This window comes from Galeopterus variegatus, unplaced genomic scaffold (assembly GCF_000696425.1).
Source record: "Galeopterus variegatus unplaced genomic scaffold, G_variegatus-3.0.2 Scaffold600, whole genome shotgun sequence".
Lineage (NCBI taxonomy): Eukaryota > Metazoa > Chordata > Mammalia > Dermoptera > Cynocephalidae > Galeopterus > Galeopterus variegatus.
In genome coordinates this window covers 370,888-393,554 of record NW_007726711.1, presented here as the reverse complement: position 1 = coordinate 393,554, position 22,667 = coordinate 370,888, and the positions used below count along the sequence as shown (strand labels likewise).

At 39.3% G+C, this 22,667-nt stretch overlaps 1 protein-coding gene across 1 annotated transcript in view; it reads left to right on the top strand.

The window, feature by feature from the left end:
- Window positions 1–22,667, top strand: part of UNC80 (unc-80 homolog (C. elegans)) — a 214,063-nt gene that overhangs the window by 140,639 nt on the left and 50,757 nt on the right. Inside the window, exons 35-44 of the mRNA XM_008570410.1 lie at window positions 5,727–5,870; window positions 8,012–8,112; window positions 9,109–9,195; window positions 11,992–12,175; window positions 13,725–13,819; window positions 15,339–15,428; window positions 16,151–16,252; window positions 17,623–17,803; window positions 18,903–19,171; window positions 21,866–22,000. Of these exons, the coding sequence (XP_008568632.1) occupies window positions 5,727–5,870; window positions 8,012–8,112; window positions 9,109–9,195; window positions 11,992–12,175; window positions 13,725–13,819; window positions 15,339–15,428; window positions 16,151–16,252; window positions 17,623–17,803; window positions 18,903–19,171; window positions 21,866–22,000 (1,388 nt within the window). The remainder of the gene's footprint in view (window positions 1–5,726; window positions 5,871–8,011; window positions 8,113–9,108; window positions 9,196–11,991; window positions 12,176–13,724; window positions 13,820–15,338; window positions 15,429–16,150; window positions 16,253–17,622; window positions 17,804–18,902; window positions 19,172–21,865; window positions 22,001–22,667) is intronic.

Genomic DNA, 22,667 nt, shown 5'->3' with positions numbered 1-22,667 from the left:
GCTCTGATTTTTATAAGTTGTTTTCTTCTACTTATTTTGGGTTTAGTTTGTTCTTGCTTTTCTAGTTCCTTGAGGTGCATTATTAGGCTATTTATTTGATATCTTTCTTTCTTTTTTTTCATTTTTTTTTTTATGGAGGTGTTTGTTGCTATAAACTTTCCTCTTAATACACTGTGGCTGTATCCCTTAGGTATTGGTATGTTGCGTTTCTATCTTCATTAGTTTCAAGAAATTTTTTTATTTATTTATCTCTTCTTTGACCCTTTGGTCATTCAAAAGCATGTTCTTTAATTTCCGTGTATTGTATAGTTTTACAAGTTCCTCTTGTCATTGATATCTAGTTTTATTCCATTATGGTCAGAAAAGATATTTGATATGATTTCAATATTTTTTTTTACTTTTTGAGACTTATTTTGTGGCCTAACATATAGTCAATCCTAGGGAATGTTCCATGTGCTGACAAAAGTGTGTATTCTGCAGCTGTTGGATAAAATGCTCTGTATATGTCTGTTAGGTCCATCTGGTCTGTGGTGACATTGAAATCTGACATTTCATGGTTGATTTTCTGTCTTGATGATCTGTCCATTGCTGAGAGTGCAGTGTTAAAGTCCCTAAATATTATTGTATGAGTGTCTATCTCTCCTTTTGGATCTGAAGGTATTTGCTTTATACAATTGGTGTTGGGTGCGTATATATTTATAATTGTTATATCCTCTTGCTGTATTGATCCCTTTATCATTAATAGTGCCCTTTTTTGTCTTTTAGCAAAGATTTTGATTTAAAGTCTGTTTTGTCTGGTATAAGTATAGCTACTCCTGTTCGCTTTTGTTTTTATTTGCATGGTGTATTATTCTGTTTCTGTTACTTATAACAAAATACCTGGAACTGTGTGATTTCAGTTTCAGAAGCTGGGAAATCCAAAGTCCAGGGAATACATCTGGTGGAAGTCTTCTTTGGTGGTGGCTTTATAGCAATGCAGGGGTCTCAGATAGGCAAAAATGGCAGAGCAGAAAAAGAGGGAAAGACTATCATACACTCTACTTTTAAAGCCCCACAACCATGCCCATGACCACCATTAAACCATCAACTTAATCATCTCTTCAAGGCCCCACCTTTCAATGACCATAATAGGATTTCCCACCCTCTGAGCATAGTCAGTGGGGGTTAAGTTTCTAATACATGGTCTTTGGGAACACAAATCAGTCTACTGTACCTGGAATATCTTTTTCTCTCCCTTCACTTTCAGTCTGTGTGTGCCTTTGTAGGTAATATGTGTTTCTTGTAGGCAGCATATGGATGGGTCATGTTTTTTAATCTATTCAGCCAGTTTATGTATTTTAATTGGAGCATTTAATCTGTTTACATTCAAAGTCATAATTGATACGTGAGGTCTTACTCCTGTCATTTTGTTGGTTATTTTCTGATTGTTTTGTGTACCTTTTGTTCCTTTCTTCCTTTCTTAATATGTATTCTTGTGGTTTGGTGGTTTGGTGTATTAATAAGGTTTGATTCCTTTCTCTTTCTAATTTAGATGTCTATGCTACTAGTAAGTTTTGTATTTTCAGGTTAGTTGTTATTGTTCTTTCTCTTCTACATGTAAGACTCCCCTAAGCATTTCTTGTAAGCCTGGTCTGGTTGTGATAAATTCCCTTAATTTTTTAATTTTTCTTGTCTGAGAAAGACTTTATTTCCCCCTCATTTTTGAAGGATAGCTTTGCTGGGTATAATATTCTTGGCTGGAAGTTTTTTTTCTTTCAGTACTTTGAATATATCATCCCATTCTCTCCTGGTAGGGTTTCTGCTGAGAAGTTTGCTGTTTGTCTAATGCGGATTCTCTTAAAAGTGACTTGATGTTTTACTCTTGCTGTTTTTATAATTCTTTCTTTGCCTTTAACTTTGGATAGTTTGACTACAGTGTGTCTTGGAGATGACATATTTCAGTTGAATACATTTGGGGACTTTTGAGATTCCTGGATTGGATGCTTTTTTTCCCCCTATCTTTCCCAAGATGAGGGAAATTTTCAGCTATTATTTCTTTAAATGGGTTTTCAATATCTTTTTTGTTTTCTTCTCCTTCTGGAATGCCCATAATTTGAATATTTTTTTCACTTAATAGTATCCCATAGATCTTCTAAGCTTTGCTCATTCTTTTTTCTTTTTCTTTTTGTCTTCCTGTGTTATTTCAAAACTGCTATCTTCAAGATCATAAATTTTTTCTTCTGCTTGATCTAGTCTGTTTTCTAGACTCTCAGATGTAGTTTTTATTTCATTCAACAGATTCTTCAATTCCAAGATTTCTGCTGGATTTTTTAAAATGATACTATCTCTCTGTTGAATTTCTCATTCAGATTGTGAATTGTTTTCCTGATTTTGTTTAACTGTTTGTCTATACCTCTTGTATCTCAGTGAGTTTCCTTAAGATCATTGACTTGAATTCCTTTTCTGGCAAGTTGGCAACTTCTGATTCTTTGGGATGAGTTAGTGGAGCATTACTTTGTTTTTTTGGTGGTCTCATATTACCTTCTATTTCATGTTTCTTATTTCCCTACATTGTTATCTGTGCATCTGGTGCACCAGTTACCTCTTTCAGTTTTGTGGAGTAGCTTCTGTGGGAAAAGACTTTCACTGCAAATGCATCTTAGTCTGTTGACTAGTAGAATGCAGTGGCTTCAGCATGACTGGGCTGTGTAGACTCTGTGTGGTTTCTTAGCTGTAACCCACTTTTACTATATCTATGAGTGACTCAGAAACCCATGCTTTGGAGGTTTGTGCTGGTGGTGGCACAGCTTTGCTGAGGGAGGTATTGCTGTGTTGGTTTATGGGCTGGGGGTGTGCACATACACCCTATAGGTCAGTCATCTCAGGAGCTAGCTCACTGGAGATATGATTGCTGGCGTAATTCTCAGTGTTTGGTATAGGTGTGAGTGTATGGCATGTCATGGTCTCTAGGACTGGTTTTCCAGTGGCAGGGTCACCATTTTGCTTCTCTGACCAGAGGTGGGCCTGCCGGGGCATGTCAGCCAAGTTGTTTCTCACTTGGACACATGTATGTGTGATGGCTTAAAAGACCGAGTGGTGAGTTTTCCAGGAGCCTGACAGCTGAGCTGTTTCTCTGAGTCAGGGACATATGTTGTGCTTTGGCTCAGCTAGCTGAGTGCAGGTCTGCTGGTGGCCCTTCTGCTGTGCCAGTTCTTAGTCCTCATGCGAGGTCTTGCTTTCCTCTGCTATTGAGGAGCTGACTGCCAAAGGCAGAGATGCTGAACTGCTCTCGGGAAGTGGGCAAGGCCACTAGGCAAGCCTGCAGTGAGGGGACCTGTCCAGCTGCTTCTGGGCCATGGGCAGGACGACTAGGCTGGCCTGCAATGAGCAAGCCAGAGCAGCTGCTTATGGGGCTGTCGGCAAGGCTTCTAAGCAGTACTTTTCAGGACAGAACTGCCTCACGACTTCTCTGGTAGGACATGGATACACTTTATTTCTACTGGCCCAAGGATGTAATTATTAGGATAGAGACCCATGAGCTGTTTTTCTGGGTTGGGGGCTCAGGTGCACACAACTCGGTTAGCCAGTGGGGATGGGGGTGGGGGAGAAGAGGGAGTGGTCTTCCTGAGGAGGGTTTGGCTGTCTGATCTCTGCCGGGAGACATGGGGATCCATCAGTTATGCAGGACTGGGGTTGGCTTCCCAGACTGCAGAACTAGAATCACAACCACTGTGAGCCCAGGCTTCAAGCCACAAGATCAGGGCTTTGTAGTCTCTCTTGTGAGTGCACTGGGTGAAGAGCAGAGCCCTAAGGCTTCAAAAGTGCTGTGGCTACTGACTCCAGTGCAGGGTGCACTCCCACAATGGCTCTGGTTTCAAGATTGTGCCATCCTGTGTCAGCTTGGGTTACAAAGGTGGGGGGTGGAGAGTACACAGTTTGTGCTAGTATTCTAGAGTGATGCAGTGTGTGTATTCTAGGCAACTCCCCACACTTGGCTCCTGGCTCGTCCTGCCATAGGATCTGTGGGCCTCTGTGGTGAGGTTGGGGGTTGGTGTGGGTCCCCTGCCTACCTTTTCTCCCCAAGGGAAAATTTTTCCTTACACTGATCCCAGTGTCAGAGACATGATAGCTGAGACTGTGTGCTTCTCTCTGCTTTCTGTGCTGCCTTCCTGAGTTTTTGTGCTCCACAGGGATCTCACCTGTCTCCTGCTGCACTCCTATGCTCTTTCATCAATGCTCCCATTGATATTTAGTAGTCTGTTGGTTGTTCTCATCCTTTTCTGTGGGAGGACTGTTCCCTGGGCACCTCTTGTCCACCATCTTGCCCCACCTCTCTCCAAGGGACAATTTCTATTGACTGCTTTTATTCTTAAATATGGGCAATATTAAATTAGTTGTCTGCATGTCTCATAATTGCTTATTGAAAAATGGACAATACCTGGGAATAGGTCAGAGAGCTTACCTTGAGGCTGGGATACGATAGGGGACTTGTAAATCTCTAACATATTCCCTATGGAAATCTCATTCCCCAGATTTTTCTCAAGATTTTTTTGTCAACATCTTGCTTGCCCCAACCTATATAAGCTCCTCAGGCAGCTACAATGTTAAACTGTTGTTGTTGGGTCGAGTAGTAACAATTCTCTGGTGATGAGGCTTCTAGGGGACACCAAACCTGTTCTGCTTCTCCTGAGGCTGCTAGGCTGCTGGTTTTCACAGCTACCATGATCGTGGGGCTGCTAATTTTCAAGGCTACCAAGGAGCTAGGGAGAGGGGGAGGAAAATAGGGTAAGTTAAAACGCCAGAATTACCACTGGGATTTCAAGACTTTACCTTTTTTTATTTTTTAAATAAAGCTCCTCAATTTGCTCCAAACTTTTGGTTAATTTCAAAAGCTCTGAAAATGTTTATTTTTGCTATATTTGTGAGTGTTCTCATTGCTTTTATAGAGGAACAGACTCTGGGAATCTTCTATTCCACCATTCCAGAAGTGCTTACCCCACTATACCTATATTTTTTAAAGATTTCCACATGCATCTAGTGTGAAGTCAGTATTGAGAACAACTAAGTCTCTTACCCTCCTTCATAGGCTCTCTAAAATCCCACATAGCCACATAAGTTGCAACATGAGTATCAAAGACTTGCAGTTCTTTAGTGCTTTAGAAAAATGATACATACATTTTCATATGAATAAGTTGTTAAGTACCTTTTCTACCTTCCTTGTCTACTAAGTCTAAGCCTTTTCCTTTATTGCTATATAAATTATATTTATAATTAATTATATCTGTCAGTGGAGTTAAGAACATTAGCATGACTGGGCTGTGTTGTTCTTACCCTAAATTGTGTGTGTGTGTGTGTGTGTGTGTGTGTTTTCTGCTACCCCATGTTAGCACTAAAGTTTTCTCACACATTCACATGCACATAACTAGCTGTATCTATAAAAAAAAGTCTTAGTCCCCACTTAAAATATTATCTTCTCTGATTTAATACTGTGAGCTAATCCACCTGCCCCAGAATGTCTGTGCTTCTCTTTCTCTACAAAACAAGAAGAATGACAGTTTTTGAGAGGATTGGGTTTGTTGTTTGTTTTAGCATGAGGAGGCACTCTGTATAACCTTTTTAAAAATTCTGGCATTTTCTTATTGTTGCTAGTATTATGCTGTTAAATAGGTAGGCCTTGAACTGAGAAATGTCAATGCATTAGAATTGCATTGCTGAGAAAAGCACCTGGACTTTGTCTTCCCGTTCAGATGAGGAACACACCACTGAGCACACGCCAAACCACCACATGCCTCAGCCCCCGCAAGCAGTATTCCCAGCATGCATCTGTGCAGCGGTGCTGCCCATCGTGCATCTGATGGAGGATGGGGAGGTGCGCGAAGATGGAGTAGCAGGTACAGTTTTGACCAGTCAAACCATCCCATGGAGGACAGTAGGTTGCTCTTGAACACATGATCTATTGACCATATGTTGAGTTGCTTTATATACATATTATAATTGTAGATTTGTGACACACTGTACTAACACTATCGCTTTCCACGCCTCCTTTTCTCACTGCTTTTATGATCAAGAAATTGCATTTAAAATAGGCAGTTGGGTCTAGGAGCACAGTTTATGACTAGAAAACAGAGCAACGCTTATGTGGCCACATGGAAAGCAAACAGTGACTTTGGCTACCTTAGAAATTTTAGCTGTTAGCTTGACACCACCCATGCCTTCTTTCTCACTTGCCTTTCCAGAGATACCACCTACAGCGAACAACTACAAAATGAAATGATAAAGTAGGGGTAGAGATGAGTTACATTTGTTACAGACAAGAGGTTAATATTCTTGATGTTATATAAAAAAAGCTCTTATAGCTCAATAATGATTCTTAAAAACCCCAATAGAAAAATGGGCAAAAGACATAAACAGACAATTCAATGACCAATAACACCTGTAAACAGCACTGTTACTTTAAACAGTGATATCTTACATTTCAGCTACCAAATTACAAAATTGGCAAAGATTATTTTAAATGAAAATACCTACAGTTAGTGAAGAAGCAGGGAAAAGAGCATTCTCACACCTTGCTGATGAAGTATAAAAATTCGTGTAAGCATTCTGGAGCAAAGTTTCATGATATGTATCAGAAAACTTAAAAGCATGAAAACTCCTTGACATATTTGACTTCTAGCAGTTCCTAAGGCAATAATGAGAGCTATACAAAGGTTTATACAGGACATTGTACACTGAACATTACTTAAAATAACAAATATTTGGAAAGAGTTTTAATGTTCAACAGCAGGCAGTTAATCATGGTACCAGCACATGATAGAATTCTGTGCTCATTAGAAATTGCATTCCCAAAGAATATTAACATAAAAAGTGTTCAGTATATCACTAAGTAAAAAGCTGAGAAACAAAGAATATTTTCTATATACTATTTTAAAATTACAAGTAAGTATATAGGATATTTCATGTATATGAAAGGACATAATCTAAACTGTTAAAAATTGTTTATATTATTGGTGGGCTTACTAGTCTTGTTTTTCCCTTTGTGCTTTTCTGTATCTTCCATGTTTTAAGAAATAAACTACATTACTTGAGCAGTTAGAATAAAGATAATATTGCAAAAATATTTTTGCAACCAGTTTCAACCGAATAAAAATCTGCACCTATTTTATTTATAGAGATAGACACATGAAAGTTAAAGCTTATATTTATATATTTTTGTTAATATTATTTATATAGCTCTTAATTTTAATTGGATGGTTAGATTCTGAAGCAAAAATTGGTATTATTTATTCAAAATGTAGGTTGAATGATAAATGCATGCTAAATTCTATATTCCTAGTTTAGAAAACTAATGAATTGAGAAAATCCATTCAGGCTGAAGATCATACAGTTTTTACCACTGCTCCTTTTTACCCACCTGCTTTCTTACCCTGGCACCTCCAGCCAATCTTAGCCTGACCACCTTCCCCAAAGACAACATAGCACTTTATTTCTCATTAGGATTATTTATTCCTAAGACTTCCTCATTAGTAGTGGGAGTCTAATTATTACTGGTTCAACTATTTTATCTTGCTTAAGGAGATAATATTTAAAGCATTTGTGTAGACAATAAAAGATCATCTTTAATTTATGTGCATTCTAAACCAAAACATATTTTTAAAAACCGAATAATTATTTTGGGAATTTTTCAATAAGCAATGAAATATGACTTCAGTTTAATAAATACTCACCACTGCTAATATGAGGGTGATTTCCACAACAAAAAAAAACTGCATATATTCACAAAGGTATTCTTTGCCAAAGCAATGCTAATACCTAAAGACTATCCTCCACGTTTTTGTTACCTTTTCTTTCTGTGTGAAAATGTTCAGAGACAACAACAAAGAGAAAAATATATCCACCTTTCGACAGAAAAAGAGTTTACAAAACTATTTTAAGGCAAAAAGGAGGCATTAACATTTAGTCCATTGTTGAATACTTTATCTGATCAACTTATCTCCATTTAAGACAAATGTTTGATTTCCTTTCTCTTCTAAAGTGAGTGCTGTGGCCCAGCAAGTCTTATGGAATTGTCTCATTGAAGATCCATCAACAGTTCTTCGACACTTTCTGGAAAAACTGACCATCAGCAATAGACAAGTAAATTCCTCTCCTTTTATGGTGTAGCTGTTAGCTAGGAGTATGAAAACTGTTAAAAGCAAGTAAAGGACATCACAGTGCTGTGCATGCAACATCAATGTCCCCTGATACATTGCCATTACGTACTTTTTAAATAATGATAACAGTGAGGACTATTTAACCTTGCTGTTTTCTTTCAAATTTCTCCATTATATGATGTCACCATATGTGTGTGGTATATTGCTGGTGATGACTCTAAGATACCTCAAGATACTCAATCTTTCACACAGAGATTAAATTCAGTGTAATGTTCTTCGTATTGGACACATTTATTGAATTCTGATTACTGGGCAGTCCAATTATTAGAGTATGTTAAAACTCTTCCATTAATCAAAAATCTAATTTGCCAGACCAACCTGTAAGAAGATTATGCCAAATAAAAGTACTTTTCTGAGCAATGGCAAAATACACTGATGATTAAAAATTATATGTTTATTTAATGTTATAGTCATATTCGCTGGAAGATTTAGTTTCTGAAAAGTAAGGTTAACTACAGACATCTCGATTTACCCTATCTTTATTTCTTTGACTCAAAACTCAAGAAGCAGAATTGTGAAGTTCCAAAAATCTGGTTTGTTTAATAGTTTCTCAATATACACTCTCCTCTCATTCCCATCACACTGGCAGCCATGGCAAATAGAGTTAATGAAATATATGGCTTCCCTGTAATTTGCCTGTGACCTACACACACGGTGTTCAGTTTTGTTTTTTTTTAAATGGTAGTTGTCTGACTACTACTCAGTGATTTTTATATGTTAGCTCCTAAGAGAAAGAGTTCCAGATGGTCCAAATACTATTAAACGAGTATCACATATCCTATATTAAAATGTTGAACATAATTGAAATCAACATGTGGGCAAAAGTAAGCAAAATCCCCCTCTACTTTACAAAAAGTTAATCTTATTTTCTACAGCATACCAGCTGAACAAGACAGTAAAAGTTCTGTTTCTCTTTCAGGATGAGTTAATGTACATGCTGCGCAAACTTCTTTTAAATATTGGAGACTTTCCTGCCCAGACATCTCACATCCTATTCAACTACTTGGTAAGTTTTAGCAACCAGTAGGTTATAAATGTTCATTTCCACATAGGAAGCAGCAGCATGAGAAAAAGATCTTAAATTTTTTTCATTAAATTTCCATTGATTATGTGACTGAAGGTGAATCATAGTCAGCTAAATTCAGCACTTTTTGTATAGGAAAGTCCCTGCCAGGCACAGTCGTTGGCGTATGGTAGGCACTCAATAAATGTCAATATGCAATATTGCAACCTCCTTTTGTTGGTTCTTAATTTCATTTTTCTCTTGAGAAAACCCATGTGTCATTTTTAGTCATTTTTTCCCCTTTTCCTAGCTCACTGTTTAAACACACATGCACGCTCACACTCAACACAGAGACAAGTGTTGCCCTGGATGGAATGTATTTATGAATGTATTTTTCCATGGCAACTGTCTATGCTTTAAACCACCCTGATAGCTCTTTCCTGAGCCCTCCAGTATTTACCAGTTTCTTCACATTCTCTTCCTCACACCCCAAATGAATGAAGATTTGGTGTTCAGTTTGAGGACTGGGATGTGATGTCTACTCTTTGAAATTGACACTTAATCCCTGCAGACAAATAGCCAAATTAATGTCCATGCTGGGAGAACTCCTTCTTTCTCCCTTACTATCATCATGGGAATAGTTATGAATGTGCATATGCATCCCTAGCAGGGTGATAAATTTAACTCACACCACAACCTCGATGTGCAGAGGAAATTTGTAATTCCTTTCTCTTGTCTATGACTAATTTGGTCATCTTCCTTCTAAGTGCCTACTTGCTGGTTGGCAATAGAAAAAATATGAATGGGTCCAATCTAGATTTAAGTTCAGACTGATACAAAAATATAAACAGTACTTTTGAGTAGTGTTCAGTCTCTCTTGGATAAAAATACTTAGTGTCCAGGAATTTTCCTCCTTTCTCACTGCCTTTGTCTCTAGAACTATGTAGAGTTGGGAGGAAAAAGACCTTTGTTCCATGTTTTATCCCTTGTATTTCCTCTGGCTGCTCCATTTGTGAGACAGTGTTCTTGGTCAGGCAGGTTGCTGGATGCCTGGACAAAAGCCCATGCTGCTGTAACTCAAGGCCCCCACAGTGTTTGCTGGGATGCTCAACCTCACCACAGCTCCTGCTGGTGCTGTTGCTCCCCCTGATTTCTGGCCATGAGTTCCATATGGCTCCAGCATAGGAAGTCCCCTGGCTAGAGCATCCTGCTCAGTGACACCAACCTATAGCAATTCTGTCTGGAATGCTCTCCAGCCACGCATTCCACTATTTCTGTGTCCTGTTCACATCACACAAAAACCGAAGGTGGATTGGCAAGACCAAATATCAGGGCCCCCCTCAGTTTAGGTATGTTCCCTGCCAAGTTTACATTGCATCAGGTTGGTACGGAAAGGCTCTTCAGTGAACTCCTGTCAGCAACCCAAGCAGGGACCAGAGGCAGGAGCCCCTTCAGTTGCTGTGTGCCTGTCCATTCCGCCAGGTCACTAGAGAAAAGATATGCTTATCTAGATCATTGCTTTCCTCCATGCTTTAGCTCTGCAACAAGAAGATCTGGTGCTCAGATAGTTTTAAGTGAATAACTCCAATCCTCAGCTTACAAACATGCACTAACACTTCTTGAGCATGTCTGCCATCTTGGTCCCCATTCTCCTACTGCACCCAGGAAGGTCCACCCCTACTCCATCATAGCTCACCAGGCTGCATTGACAGGCATATGAGACAGAGAAAGAATCTGAAGTACTGTGTTAGTTTTAAGGAAGCCTCCTTTCTGATCAAGGCACTTTACACTTATAGGACTTCCTACTTTTTCTTATCTTTTATAGATTTTTGTCCAGGGTGAGGCTTGGCCCTCATTAGGGTGTTTGGGTTAGTGACCCAGATTCTTTCAATGTAACTGTAAAATTTTCCAGGACTACCAAATTTTTGGAGAGGAGGGCATAAAACATTTATTTGTATTATTTCTTTATGATTTTGTTGTGGATTATTGAGTAAGATAGTTAAAACTTATGTAATCAAATGTTCCAATTACAGTCTGTCCTCATCTTATTCCAATGTATAGAATGTTTAACATACTCTACCTCCTATTAACAAAAAATAAATTTATGATGAGATATTCTAAATGTCAGCTTACCACATAGATATGTACAGTCAGTACATGTCAATAAATGAATGAATGAATGAATGAATGAATGAATGAATAAATAAATAAATAAATAAAATAGAGCAGTACTCTATCCTGCCAAACCTAGAGTACCACCAGGGACTTTGAAGGAATTGCAGAATTTATAAGCTATGGCTCTCCTGAACTCATTAAAAATTATTGTAGGAGTTAAATAAAACAAAATAAAATGTTCAAACAGGCACATGATTTTTCAAAATGATTTTAGAGGGTGTGCAAACAAAATTTTGAAGTTCACCAACTTAGCCAAGCAGAGAGCACTGTTAGGTTCAGACTATTAGACATAAGCAAAGCTGCAAAGTGTTTGGGGGCAAACTTCATATACAGATTACCGTTGGATGGCCTATGTTACCTGAGCTTCCAAGTGACATGGTACCTGGAAAAAATGTTCTTCTGAAGAATTAGCCATTTTAGTGATACATAAAAATGTACAGCAGCCTGTTCGGTCAGTTTTCCAGTCATGCCCTCTCCTGGCTACTGTCCCAAAAATGTTGCAGAAGCATTTGAACAGAGAACACGAAGGCACAGAAAAAGATTTAATTAAAAAAAGAAAAAGAAAGGGGAATGTGAGCTTAGGGTTATTGAGGCTTTGTGAACTCTTCTTGTTGTGACTTTCAGGTGGGGTTAATCATGTACTTCGTGAGGACCCCCTGCGAATGGGGGATGGACGCCATCTCAGCCACACTGACGTTCCTGTGGGAGGTGGTGGGGTACGTGGAGGGCCTCTTCTTCAAGGATCTCAAGCAGACGATGAAGAAGGAGCAGTGTGAGGTGAAGCTCCTGGTGACCGCTTCAATGCCAGGTAATGCACTACTGCTGCTGGATGACACGACTTTTTTTTTTAACATTATAAATAGCCCTTTGAAAGACCAAGAGCCTCTTTCATTCATGAGAAAATTTTCAGACTTCTAACCCCTAGTGTGGAGTGCTTCAAAGAATTTTTGTTTAATACAATCAGAAGAAATACAATAGACCCTTTAAAAAGTCAGCAGTTGCCAGATGAAAAGGGAGACATCAGAACTGAGATCTGCATGAATCAGTCCTTGAAGGGCTGCCAAGGTTGAAGATTTATTAAAGTCCATCATAGAGGGCCCGCTGAACTGAAGGCCTTTTTGAGTGAATTTTTGGCACTGCAAGGAGAATAATATTGTTCTCATGGCATGGATTCCAGTCCTTTGTAATCTCAGTGAGAGACGGCTTTATGAAAAATTGGAAAACGGGAAAGCAGGAAAGAAGAATTACAAAAGAAAGTGAAGTGTGAGGTAAACTCTAGATACAGTTCCTTTTCACTTCAGATAGCTTGTTTTTCCTTAAGACAAAGACTTTTCCAAGCCTTTATCTTTGTGCAGTGACTTATGAAAATATGAAATGATACTTGTATTGAAATAAAGAGACAAACTTCTGTGCAAATGAGAACACAGGCTCTGGCAGCCAAGAAGCCTGTGTTAAAATCATAGCCCTGCCATATATTAGCCTTACAACTATTTTAGCTGTGAAAAAGTACATTATTTTTCAAAGCTTTCCTTCCTTATGCATAAAATAGGGATACAATTCATACTTCGCAATCATGAGGAATAAATAAGTTTAGGTATGCAAAATTCTTGCTGCTGTGCCAGATCATAATAAGAAATGGTAGTTGTATACTTACATGTTCTATAGATTATCTAAAAAAGTGATCAGTTTTTTATTATAGCAGAGAAACTCATATTGTCACTCATACACTGAAAAACTCATTAAAAATCAAGGTAGGTCATAATGTTCACAAAGATTTGTAATTAATAAGTGAAACAGAATAAATACCATCTCAACCAGCCAAAAAGAATTCAGAAAATGTAAATTTAAACCACATTTTAGGTGCTTGTTTTGGTTTTGCTAGTATCTCTGTACTCCTCAGCTGTTACTGTGTGAACATCATCTCATCTGAAATACAGGCGTGTATTACTTGCTGCAATGCTTGAGGTTTGAATTCTGACTCTTCTGCTAAAAATAGTTTCTCTTTGAATAAGATATTCGATTTCTCTCTGTTTCCTCATTTGTAAGATAAAAATGATAACAACTATATCATGGGGTTGCTGTGAGATTTAAATATGATTATTCAGGTAAAAGGCAAGCAAAAGTATTGGGAACTCCATAAATGGTAACTGTCATTATTTAAAAAGTGAATATATTTTAATATACATTTAATTATAAATAAAGGAAGGCAATTAGTGCAATATGCATATCACATTAAGCACAAAATAATAATAATAATCAGTAACAGTAAAAACATCAGCTTATTAATAGCGTTTTATGCTTTAAATATAAACTTTCCTATAGTAGATATGAGGTTTTTTTATTTTTACCTTCTATAGGTACCAAAACCTTGGTAGTTCACGGACAGAATGAATGTGATATCCCAACCCAGTTACCAGTCCATGAAGACACTCAATTTGAAGCTCTGTTGAAGGTAGGAATGACTTATGACAGAAATGATTTTGTATGCACAATGCCTATGGCCACCTTACTGAACATCCATTTTGTAATTAAATGGTACATTTCTATTTTCAAATGAATATGTACATTTCTTTACTCTTTCCACTATTGTGCACTTATGCTATTTTCTTGCAAAATTTTTCCCACTTTTACTGATGCTTTAGCTTTATAATTGAAGTAGGCAAAATCAGGTTCTATCTTGGTTGCAGCAGGAGATTGGCACTCTGGTATTATTCCAGACTCCTCTTGGGATGCTGTGAATTCCTGCTTAAGAGCCTCCTCATTATCACTTATGGTCATTCAGGAGGTGCCCTGGGTTTGTCCACTGGCAGCACTGGGGCAAACTCTAGCTGTCAGTTGATGATCCATGCCATAGACCTTTGTTGCATCTAGTTGAATGATATACAGTCCTGACTTGCCATTGTCAGCAATTATTGTAGAAGAAGAAAATATATACCTTAGAATAAATGAGGTGAGGAGGCTGGCCAGATAGCTCAGTTGGTAGAGCATGGTCCTGATGATGCCAAAGTCAAGGGTTTGGATCCCTATATTGGCCAGCCACCAAAATAAATAAATAAATAAATCAGATGATTCATAAAAGTATTTTCTAGTAGTTATGGCAATGATTCCCTTCAAAAGAAATGCAATCCATTGCTACATGCGCCTATGTGGTTTTTAAGGTAAAGTAATAAGAAAACAAGTAAAGTGATTCCCCATTTGTCTGAAGTCCAAACTTTCAGTAACCTAATTTTCTGGAACAGAGCTCAGGGCCCAGATATAAGTAGAAAAGGCCTCTGAAAAATTCAGCTTTGCCAAACTTGTGTACTTTATATTAGTAGACAGACTCATTCTACTCCAGATGTCTCCAGAGAATTTTCTATGACCCAATGAAGCAAACGTCAGCAACCACTCTGTTTTTATACTCATGTTGTATGGTAAGATGGCACGAAGGCAGTGTGTTCACACCCTGACTCCACCATAATCAGTGTCACCTAAATCAAGTGACAGGACCTCTCTAGTCTCAGTTTCTTTTTCAACAGTACTGGGATACTATTTCGGGTTATACATGTTATCTGCATGAAAGACACTGAAACTGTATAACATATAATAAATGCTCAGTGAATCACAGTTTCTATTCTTAATGTTACTAAATGTGTTTTTTTTTTCCCTGATATCTAGACCAGTAGGTGCCACTGTGTTTCCACAGTTCATTACTCAGTCTGAATTATAATCACACATCTTTTGGCCACTATGGGAGCAGACAGATTATATTACACTATCAGTCTTTATTATATCATTCTCTGGATAATTCTCTGTGTATGTATATATTCATATATATACATATATAATATATAAAATATATGTACAATATAAATATATATACAATCCTTATAGGAAGTTACCTTGTTTTTTCGATATTTATTTCAAATTACTACCTAGCACATAATATGTTCTTGATAAGTATTTATTAAAATTTCCTATTACTGTTCCAGGAGTGTCTGGAGTTCTTTAATATCCCAGAATCCCAGTCAACACATTATTTCCTCATGGATAAACGATGGAACCTTATCCACTACAATAAGGTGAGACTGTGCAGTAATGGCACAGATGTTGAGTTTGTCAAAGGCTCGTCATGCCCTTCCTGAGAGCAGCTCAAGGTCAGGCAGTCAATGTCATTTAGAAGTTAACAGCCTGGCCACTTGGGTCACCCCACCTTACTGTCTGTATAGCTTTAGACTAACCACTTTACCTTCCTACCTTCCTTGTCTATAAAATAAAGATCATGATAGTAGTATCTACACTAAGACAGTTATAATAATTAAAAGAAATAAGCCAATGAAGGCAGTTAGTTATTCATCATTATTACACCTAAGCGAAAAATTAAGTTGCCCATATAATAACTATGTGTGTCTATTTGAAATTTTAATGCTGTTCTGATTCTCTTTCCTATTCTGTTAAACATACCCATGGATCCAATGAGCAAAAGGGGACCTCAGTACAACCACTGACAACACTTTCCAGTGACTTTTTTCTTCCAGAGTGTTGTTTAATAAATTGCCTTTGCCTCCTTAGCTTCAGACATAGCAACTTAGTACTTGGAAAGGGTGCTAAGCCTGGGTGATTTGAAGCTTTCCTGAGAAGGGGTTCACCTTTTCTGTGGAATTAGGGAGCATAACGGTAGTAAGAAACAAAACCAGTAGAAAATAAACAAACATCTTTGTCAAACTGTTGAAGAAAGAGTAAATGGGAATAAAAAATTTAATCATTTGAACTCCTTTTTTTCACATTGTATAATCCACCACAGACCTATGTCCGAGATATTTATCCTTTCCGGAGGTCAGTATCTCCACAGCTGAACCTCGTACATATGCATCCAGAGAAAGGACAAGAGCTCATTCAGAAACAGGTATCTGACCACTTCAGTTTTATTCTTTGGTTTTATCATGTTGTTGGGATGGATAATCTGTAAATGTGTTGCCAACCCTAAGATTCTGTGATTCCTTTATGATTCTCCCTAGAGTGAATGGATGGCCATTGCTAAATAGATTGTTCCCTAAAATAGTGCATTAAGTTTTATAAATTGGATCAGTGTGAAGGTATTAAGAAACACACACTTGCAGTAATGCTATGATGAGTCATTGGGTATAAATGATAGAAATCTTCTAATTTATTTACCTACTTATTTCTAAGCATGGATTTTTATTTCACATTTTTGTAAAACAAGATTGGAAGTACACATAATGTAGCTGTTAGAAGGTTATTCCAGAGGTTTATACTCGCTGGAAAAAAAGTAAAAGGGGTCAATGTAGTAGGCCTTAAAAAAAGCATTGAACTAAGGTCCAGAGATTGGACTTGGTCCCAGTTCTGCCACTGACCAGGGATCTGACATTGAGCATGTTACTAACTTCTCTTAAAACAGGTAGAGGCATAATCAAGCAGTGTACTTAGATTTAAGATTGAAGAGCAGAATAATGTTCACATAACCCATCTCAAATCAGACTTTGAGCTTAAGGAGAGTCTCTATTCTGCATTCAAAATTTCAGGATATTTGATCATTTCAATTTTTCTGCACATATCAAGGATGCTAATTTGGAATCAAACTTTTAAAAACTATCTTCACAAGATGAATGAGAATGGCATAGAATACACAACTTAAGTAATAAAAAATATAGCTACCATTAACTACCTAAATTGCATTTAAAAGGAAGAAAATACTGAATGTGTTGCAAAGTGTGAGGTGTTATGCAAAACTGTAAGATTTTTTTTGTGCAAAACTCAGGCCTAAAGGGGCACCAATCTAGGGCCCATCAGCTTTTCTCCTGGTTCCCATTTTAGTCTTTTTTAAAAAAAGAAACAAACCCAGAGCTGCCAGAAAACAGCTTACGGCATCACAGCTTAAGGCATCTGTGGAAATGGTAGAAGCAGTTGGAGCTGGCTGACTGGCTCCTGTCAAAAAAAGTCTTCCATATTGTGACATCCAGACAGATGAGCTCTGGTTAATTTTGAACTGTCCTGACAGTGCTTGCTTTGTGCTCCTCCAGCCCTAAGAAACACTTCCCTCTGTGGTGCAGACAGAGCAGGGAGTGAGAGTCAACTAAGCATTGTTTGCTCTTTCTGTGTAGTAAAGAGAAAAACATTTCTCCCTCATCTCACTTCTCCCTGTATTATCTGATCAGCCTGATTTGCCATTAAAGATTTAATTCAATTTTTTCACTGTATAATTGCAGAAGTTCTTGATTCTTATGTTTGTCTGCTCCTACTTCCATTTTCTGCTAGGTGTTCACTCGGAAGCTGGAGGAAGTGGGGCGGGTGTTGTTTCTCATCTCCCTAACCCAGAAGATCCCCACAGCCCACAAACAGTCCCACGTCTCCATGCTCCAAGAAGACCTCCTCCGACTGCCTTCCTTCCCTCGCAGTGCTATTGATGCTGAGTTTTCACTCTTCAGTGATCCTCAAGGTATCAAGCGAGAAAGAAGCATGTCCTCTCATGGGTTTTTTCTCACACCATTGTTTTGTTCTCAACTGGGGAGCATTTAAATCAGCAGATAGTTCCATGAGCTGGTGGTCCTCAAAACGGAGTGTGCATTAGAATCACCTGGAAGACTTGTTAAAACACAGATTGCTGGGCCCCACCTCCCCCTCTGAGTTCCAGGATAGAGCCCAAGAACTTGCATTTCTAACAAGTTTCCAAGTGATGCTGATGCTTCTATTCCAAGCAGCCAACTTTGAGAACTGCTGCTCTGAACTAATCAGTAGCAGTTGAACGAGCCAGTGTGGAGTCAGGGGAGGGGAGACTTGACTAAGCAAAGAACAGGTATTTATATGAAGTTCAAAATGAGGCAAAGCTAATCCAGGGTGACAGAAATCAGGACAGTGGTTGCCTCTGGGTTGGGAGGGAATGAATCTCCTGGAAGGGGGCAGGAGGGAATTTTCTGAGGTGATGAAAATTGTCTATACATTAATTGGGCGTTATTTACATGAACATGTATTTCTGTCAAAGCTCACTGAACTCTGCATTTAACATCTGTACGTTTTACTCTAAATTATACCTGAACTGAGGGAGATTGAGACAGAGACAGAGAAATGGAAAGAGACCTACTTTGGAAAATCGCTCTTACTCAGCTATGAATTTGGGACATTTTACTTAAATTATCATTCCTATGCCTCAATGTCCTCATCCAGAAGCTACAGAGCAATAGAACAAAGAGCTCTAGTCTGACCAGTAATTAGAAGACCAAGCACTAGTCCCAGCCCTGCCATTTTCTGGCTGAAATAACTTATTTTTCTCAAAGCTACAGCTTATTTAGCAGCAAAACCCTGCAAATGCCTGCCCTGTCTTGCCCACAGAGTTATTTCAGAGAGATGGTTATGAAAGTCCTTTGAGAACTAGGAAGTGCTATGCCAGCAGTGTTGTGCTGGAAAGCATTTCAGCAGTAGATCTTCACATCCCGAGTTGGAACAAATGCAAAACAGCAGCACCCTCAGGTCTGATCGCGCTCAGGCTGACAGGATTGGTGTGGGGCTAATTTTATCTCTGCTGCTTCATGTTCTCACAGCTGGGAAGGAACTGTTCGGCCTCGACACGCTTCAGAAAAGCTTGTGGATCCAGCTCCTGGAGGAGATGTTCCTGGGCATGCCAAGCGAGTTTCCCTGGGGTGATGAAATCATGCTATTCCTCAACGTTTTTAATGGGGCTCTGATCCTGCACCCAGAAGACAGTGCCCTGCTCAGGCAGTATGCTGCCACCGTCATCAACACCGCTGTGCATTTCAATCACCTCTTCTCTCTCAGCGGCTACCAGTGGATTCTCCCCACCATGCTTCAGGTGCCCGGAATCGCCTCTTTTACCCAGAAAATTAACCTGAGCACTTCTCATGTCTAGCAGTTCAAAAACATCTATACTGAAACTTTTTAATGACTTCTTTTGTGACAACAGAAGGCTCCAAATGAAATATCCGTACAAATTTCCAAGTGTTCACAGTATTCCACTCTCCAAACCAAAAGTGTTGTCCCTGAACCAGCAGCATCAGCATCACCTGGGAACTTGTTAGAAATGCAGATTCTCGGGTCCCACCTCAGACCGAGTGAATCAGAAATTCTGGGTCAGGGGCCAGTAATCTGTGTTTTTGTTGTTGTTGTTGTTGTTTGTTTTGTTTTGTTTTGACCGATAAGGGGATCATAACCCCTGGCTCAGTATTGTCTGCACCACACTCAGCCAGTGAGCGCACCGGCCATCCCTATATAGGATCCAAACCCGCGGCCTCAGCGTTACTGGCACCGCACTCTCCTGAGTGAGCCACGCGGCCGGCCCAGTAATCTGTGTTTTCAACAAGACCTCCAGGTGGTTCTGGCCCCCTAGAAAGTTCACGAACCACAGGTTTTAAGTGAAAACTATGGCAAGTGTTCAGCTGATGTGTCTCCCAAGAGATTCTTTGACCAGAGATTTTCATTGCCACTAAATTTGCTGTGAAAGGATTGGAGGAAGTGAATGTAGCAGGAACAATTTACTCATGTATAATGTGTGTCTGGTTACATTTAAGAGTACTGAGTAAAATTCAGGTAGGACCTGGGGGCTTATCCTAGTTCTCTATTTTCAGGGAAGTTTTAGTAAAAATTATGAATATAATACATGTTTGTGCAAAGTAGAGTTTTTTTACCAATTACCAAAAGCAGTTATGCTGATTAAAAAATTCAGAAGATATCAGATCCCCATACTGGCCAGCTGCCAAAATTTTTTTTTAAATAATAATAGCATTTCCTTAAAAATTCAGAAGATAAATAAATTTTACAGAGAAAATAAAGATCACCCATAGTCTTCCCTCCTGGATAACCTTTATTTACATTTCTTGAAAATCTTGGTATTCTCTCCTATAGACATACACACATACACGTACGCACTCTCTCTCTCTTTTTTTTTTTCGTGTCCGGCAACGGATCACAACCCTCAGTGTCGCGCCCATACCGGACCAGGACTGGCAACGGGATCACAACCCTTGGTGTCGCGCCCACACCTCGCTCAGCCAGTGAGCGGGAACCGGTCTGTATGTGGGATCCAAACCCTCGGCGGGAGCGCCGCCGTGCTCCCAAGCGGTGCACTGTAGCAGTGCACCACCAGGCCAGCCCAACACTCTCTCTTTTTTAAAAAAACAAAAGTTGGATTAAACCATATATTCAAGTTTGTAACCTGCTCTTTTCATGTAACACCAAGAATTTTTTTTTTTTTTTCCCTTTTTGTCTTTTTTACTGACCAGTAACGGGATTGCAACCCTCAGTGTCGTGCCCGTACCAGGGACCGGCAACGGGATCACAACCCTCAGTGTTGCGCCCACACCACACTCAGCCAGTGAGCGGGAACTGGTCTCCACATGGGATCCGAACCCTCGGCGGGAGCGCTACTGCGCTCCCAGGCGGCACACTCTCCAGTGCGCCACCGGGCCGGCCCGTAACACCAAGAATATTGTGGGCATTTTTTTATGTAGCTACATTTAGCTTTACAGCATCTTTATAAATGCCTGCACAGTATTCCATTGTTTGCACATACCATAATTCACTTATCCAACCACCATTTATGAATAATTTAAGTTGTTTCAAATTTTACACTGTTATAAACAATTTTACAGCAGGTATTCTTGTATATACATCTGGTACATTTGTCCAGTTCTTTCCTTGAGATAAATTCCTAGTCACAAACTTCCTGGGGAAAAGTATACTTAAATTTTTAGAATTTTTGTCTATATTACTGTACTAGTCCATTTCTTTTTTTTTTTTTTTTTTTTCTTTTCTCATGACCGGTAAGGGGATTGCAACCCTTGGTGTGGTGTCGCCCACACCGCGCTCAGCCAGTGAGCGCACCGGCCATTCCTATATAGGATCCGAACCCACGGCAGGAGCATCGCTGCGCTCCCAGTACCGCACCCTCCCAAGTGCACCATGGGGTTGGCCCCATTTCTGTTGCTTATAACAAAATACTTGGGACAGGGTAATTTATAAAGGAAACGAAATTTATTGCTTATAGTTTCTGAGGCTGGAAAGTCCAAAGTCCATCTGGTGGTGGTGACAGTGACCCAGGAGTCTCACATTGCAAGATGGTGGAAGCAGAGAGAGCAGAGAGAGAGAGAGAGACTTTCTTTTCTCTTCTTTTAAAACCCTCAGAACCACACCCCTGACCACCATTTTTAATCCATTTACTACTGCATGATCCTACAATCTAATCACCTCTTCGAGGCTCCACTTTTCAATTACCATAATAGGATTTCCCACCCTCTTAACAGTCACAGTGGGGGCTAAGTTTCTCATACATAAAACTTGGGGGAAAAATTCAAACTCAGTGAGTTTTGGGGGGACATAATTCAATACATTGCAATTGCCAAATTTCTCTTGAAAGAGGCTTTGCCATTTTACACTCCTTTCCATCATTTTTTGAAATTAGCCATTTCCCTCCATACTTTCCATGGCTGAGTTTTAAAAGCAAATATAACTTTGATACTTTGTTAAGGCATTTCTGAATATTTTCCCATAGGTGTATTCGGACTATGAAAGCAATCCCCAGTTGCGTCAAGCCATCGAATTCGCCTGCCACCAGTTCTACATTCTGCACCGGAAGCCCTTTGTGCTCCAGCTGTTTGCTAGTGTGGCGCCTCTCCTGGAATTTCCTGTGAGTAAGCTCGGCGGAAATAAATGAAGACCAACCAAATAAGAAAAGCAAAAGCTATCTATTCAGAGCTTGCTATAGCAAGGGAGTCAGCCACCATCACTTTTGCCATGGCAGAGACACAGAGGCAGATGGAGGAGTAGGAAAGCTTCATAGGGGAAAAAAGGGAACCTACAGGTATGCCCTGATTAGAAACTGTTGGCCTGGGGAAGCTGTATGTGGGCTGGCTAGGAGTGGAACAACTTATGTAATTGGTTAGGGGTATATATTTGGCTTTCTCTGGTTGGTCCTAAGTTGGAAGCAGTGACAAAAATTAGGGAAGCTATCAGTTATTAATCAAGTCCTGGCCATTTTAGGCCAGTTGTTACAGGGGTTATTGTTTGACTTGCACTAGAGCTAGTGGTCTGACTTCTTACAAGCTTGACTCACATCAGGCTGGCTTCCTGGCCTGGTTATTGTAGACAAGGGGTTGGCTTTCTGGGCAGGTTGCTGCAGGTTGTGAGTCAGAGTTCTGTTTTCAAACATGGCCTGGCATTGTCAGTTTGCATAGTCAGTCCCTTGGCTCTCTTTCTTCAACCAATGAGACATGAATACCATAAATCATTTCTCTTCAGCCCTCATCTCAGCCCCTAAGATGTAAATAGATCAACTCTTCAGATTTTTAATAATT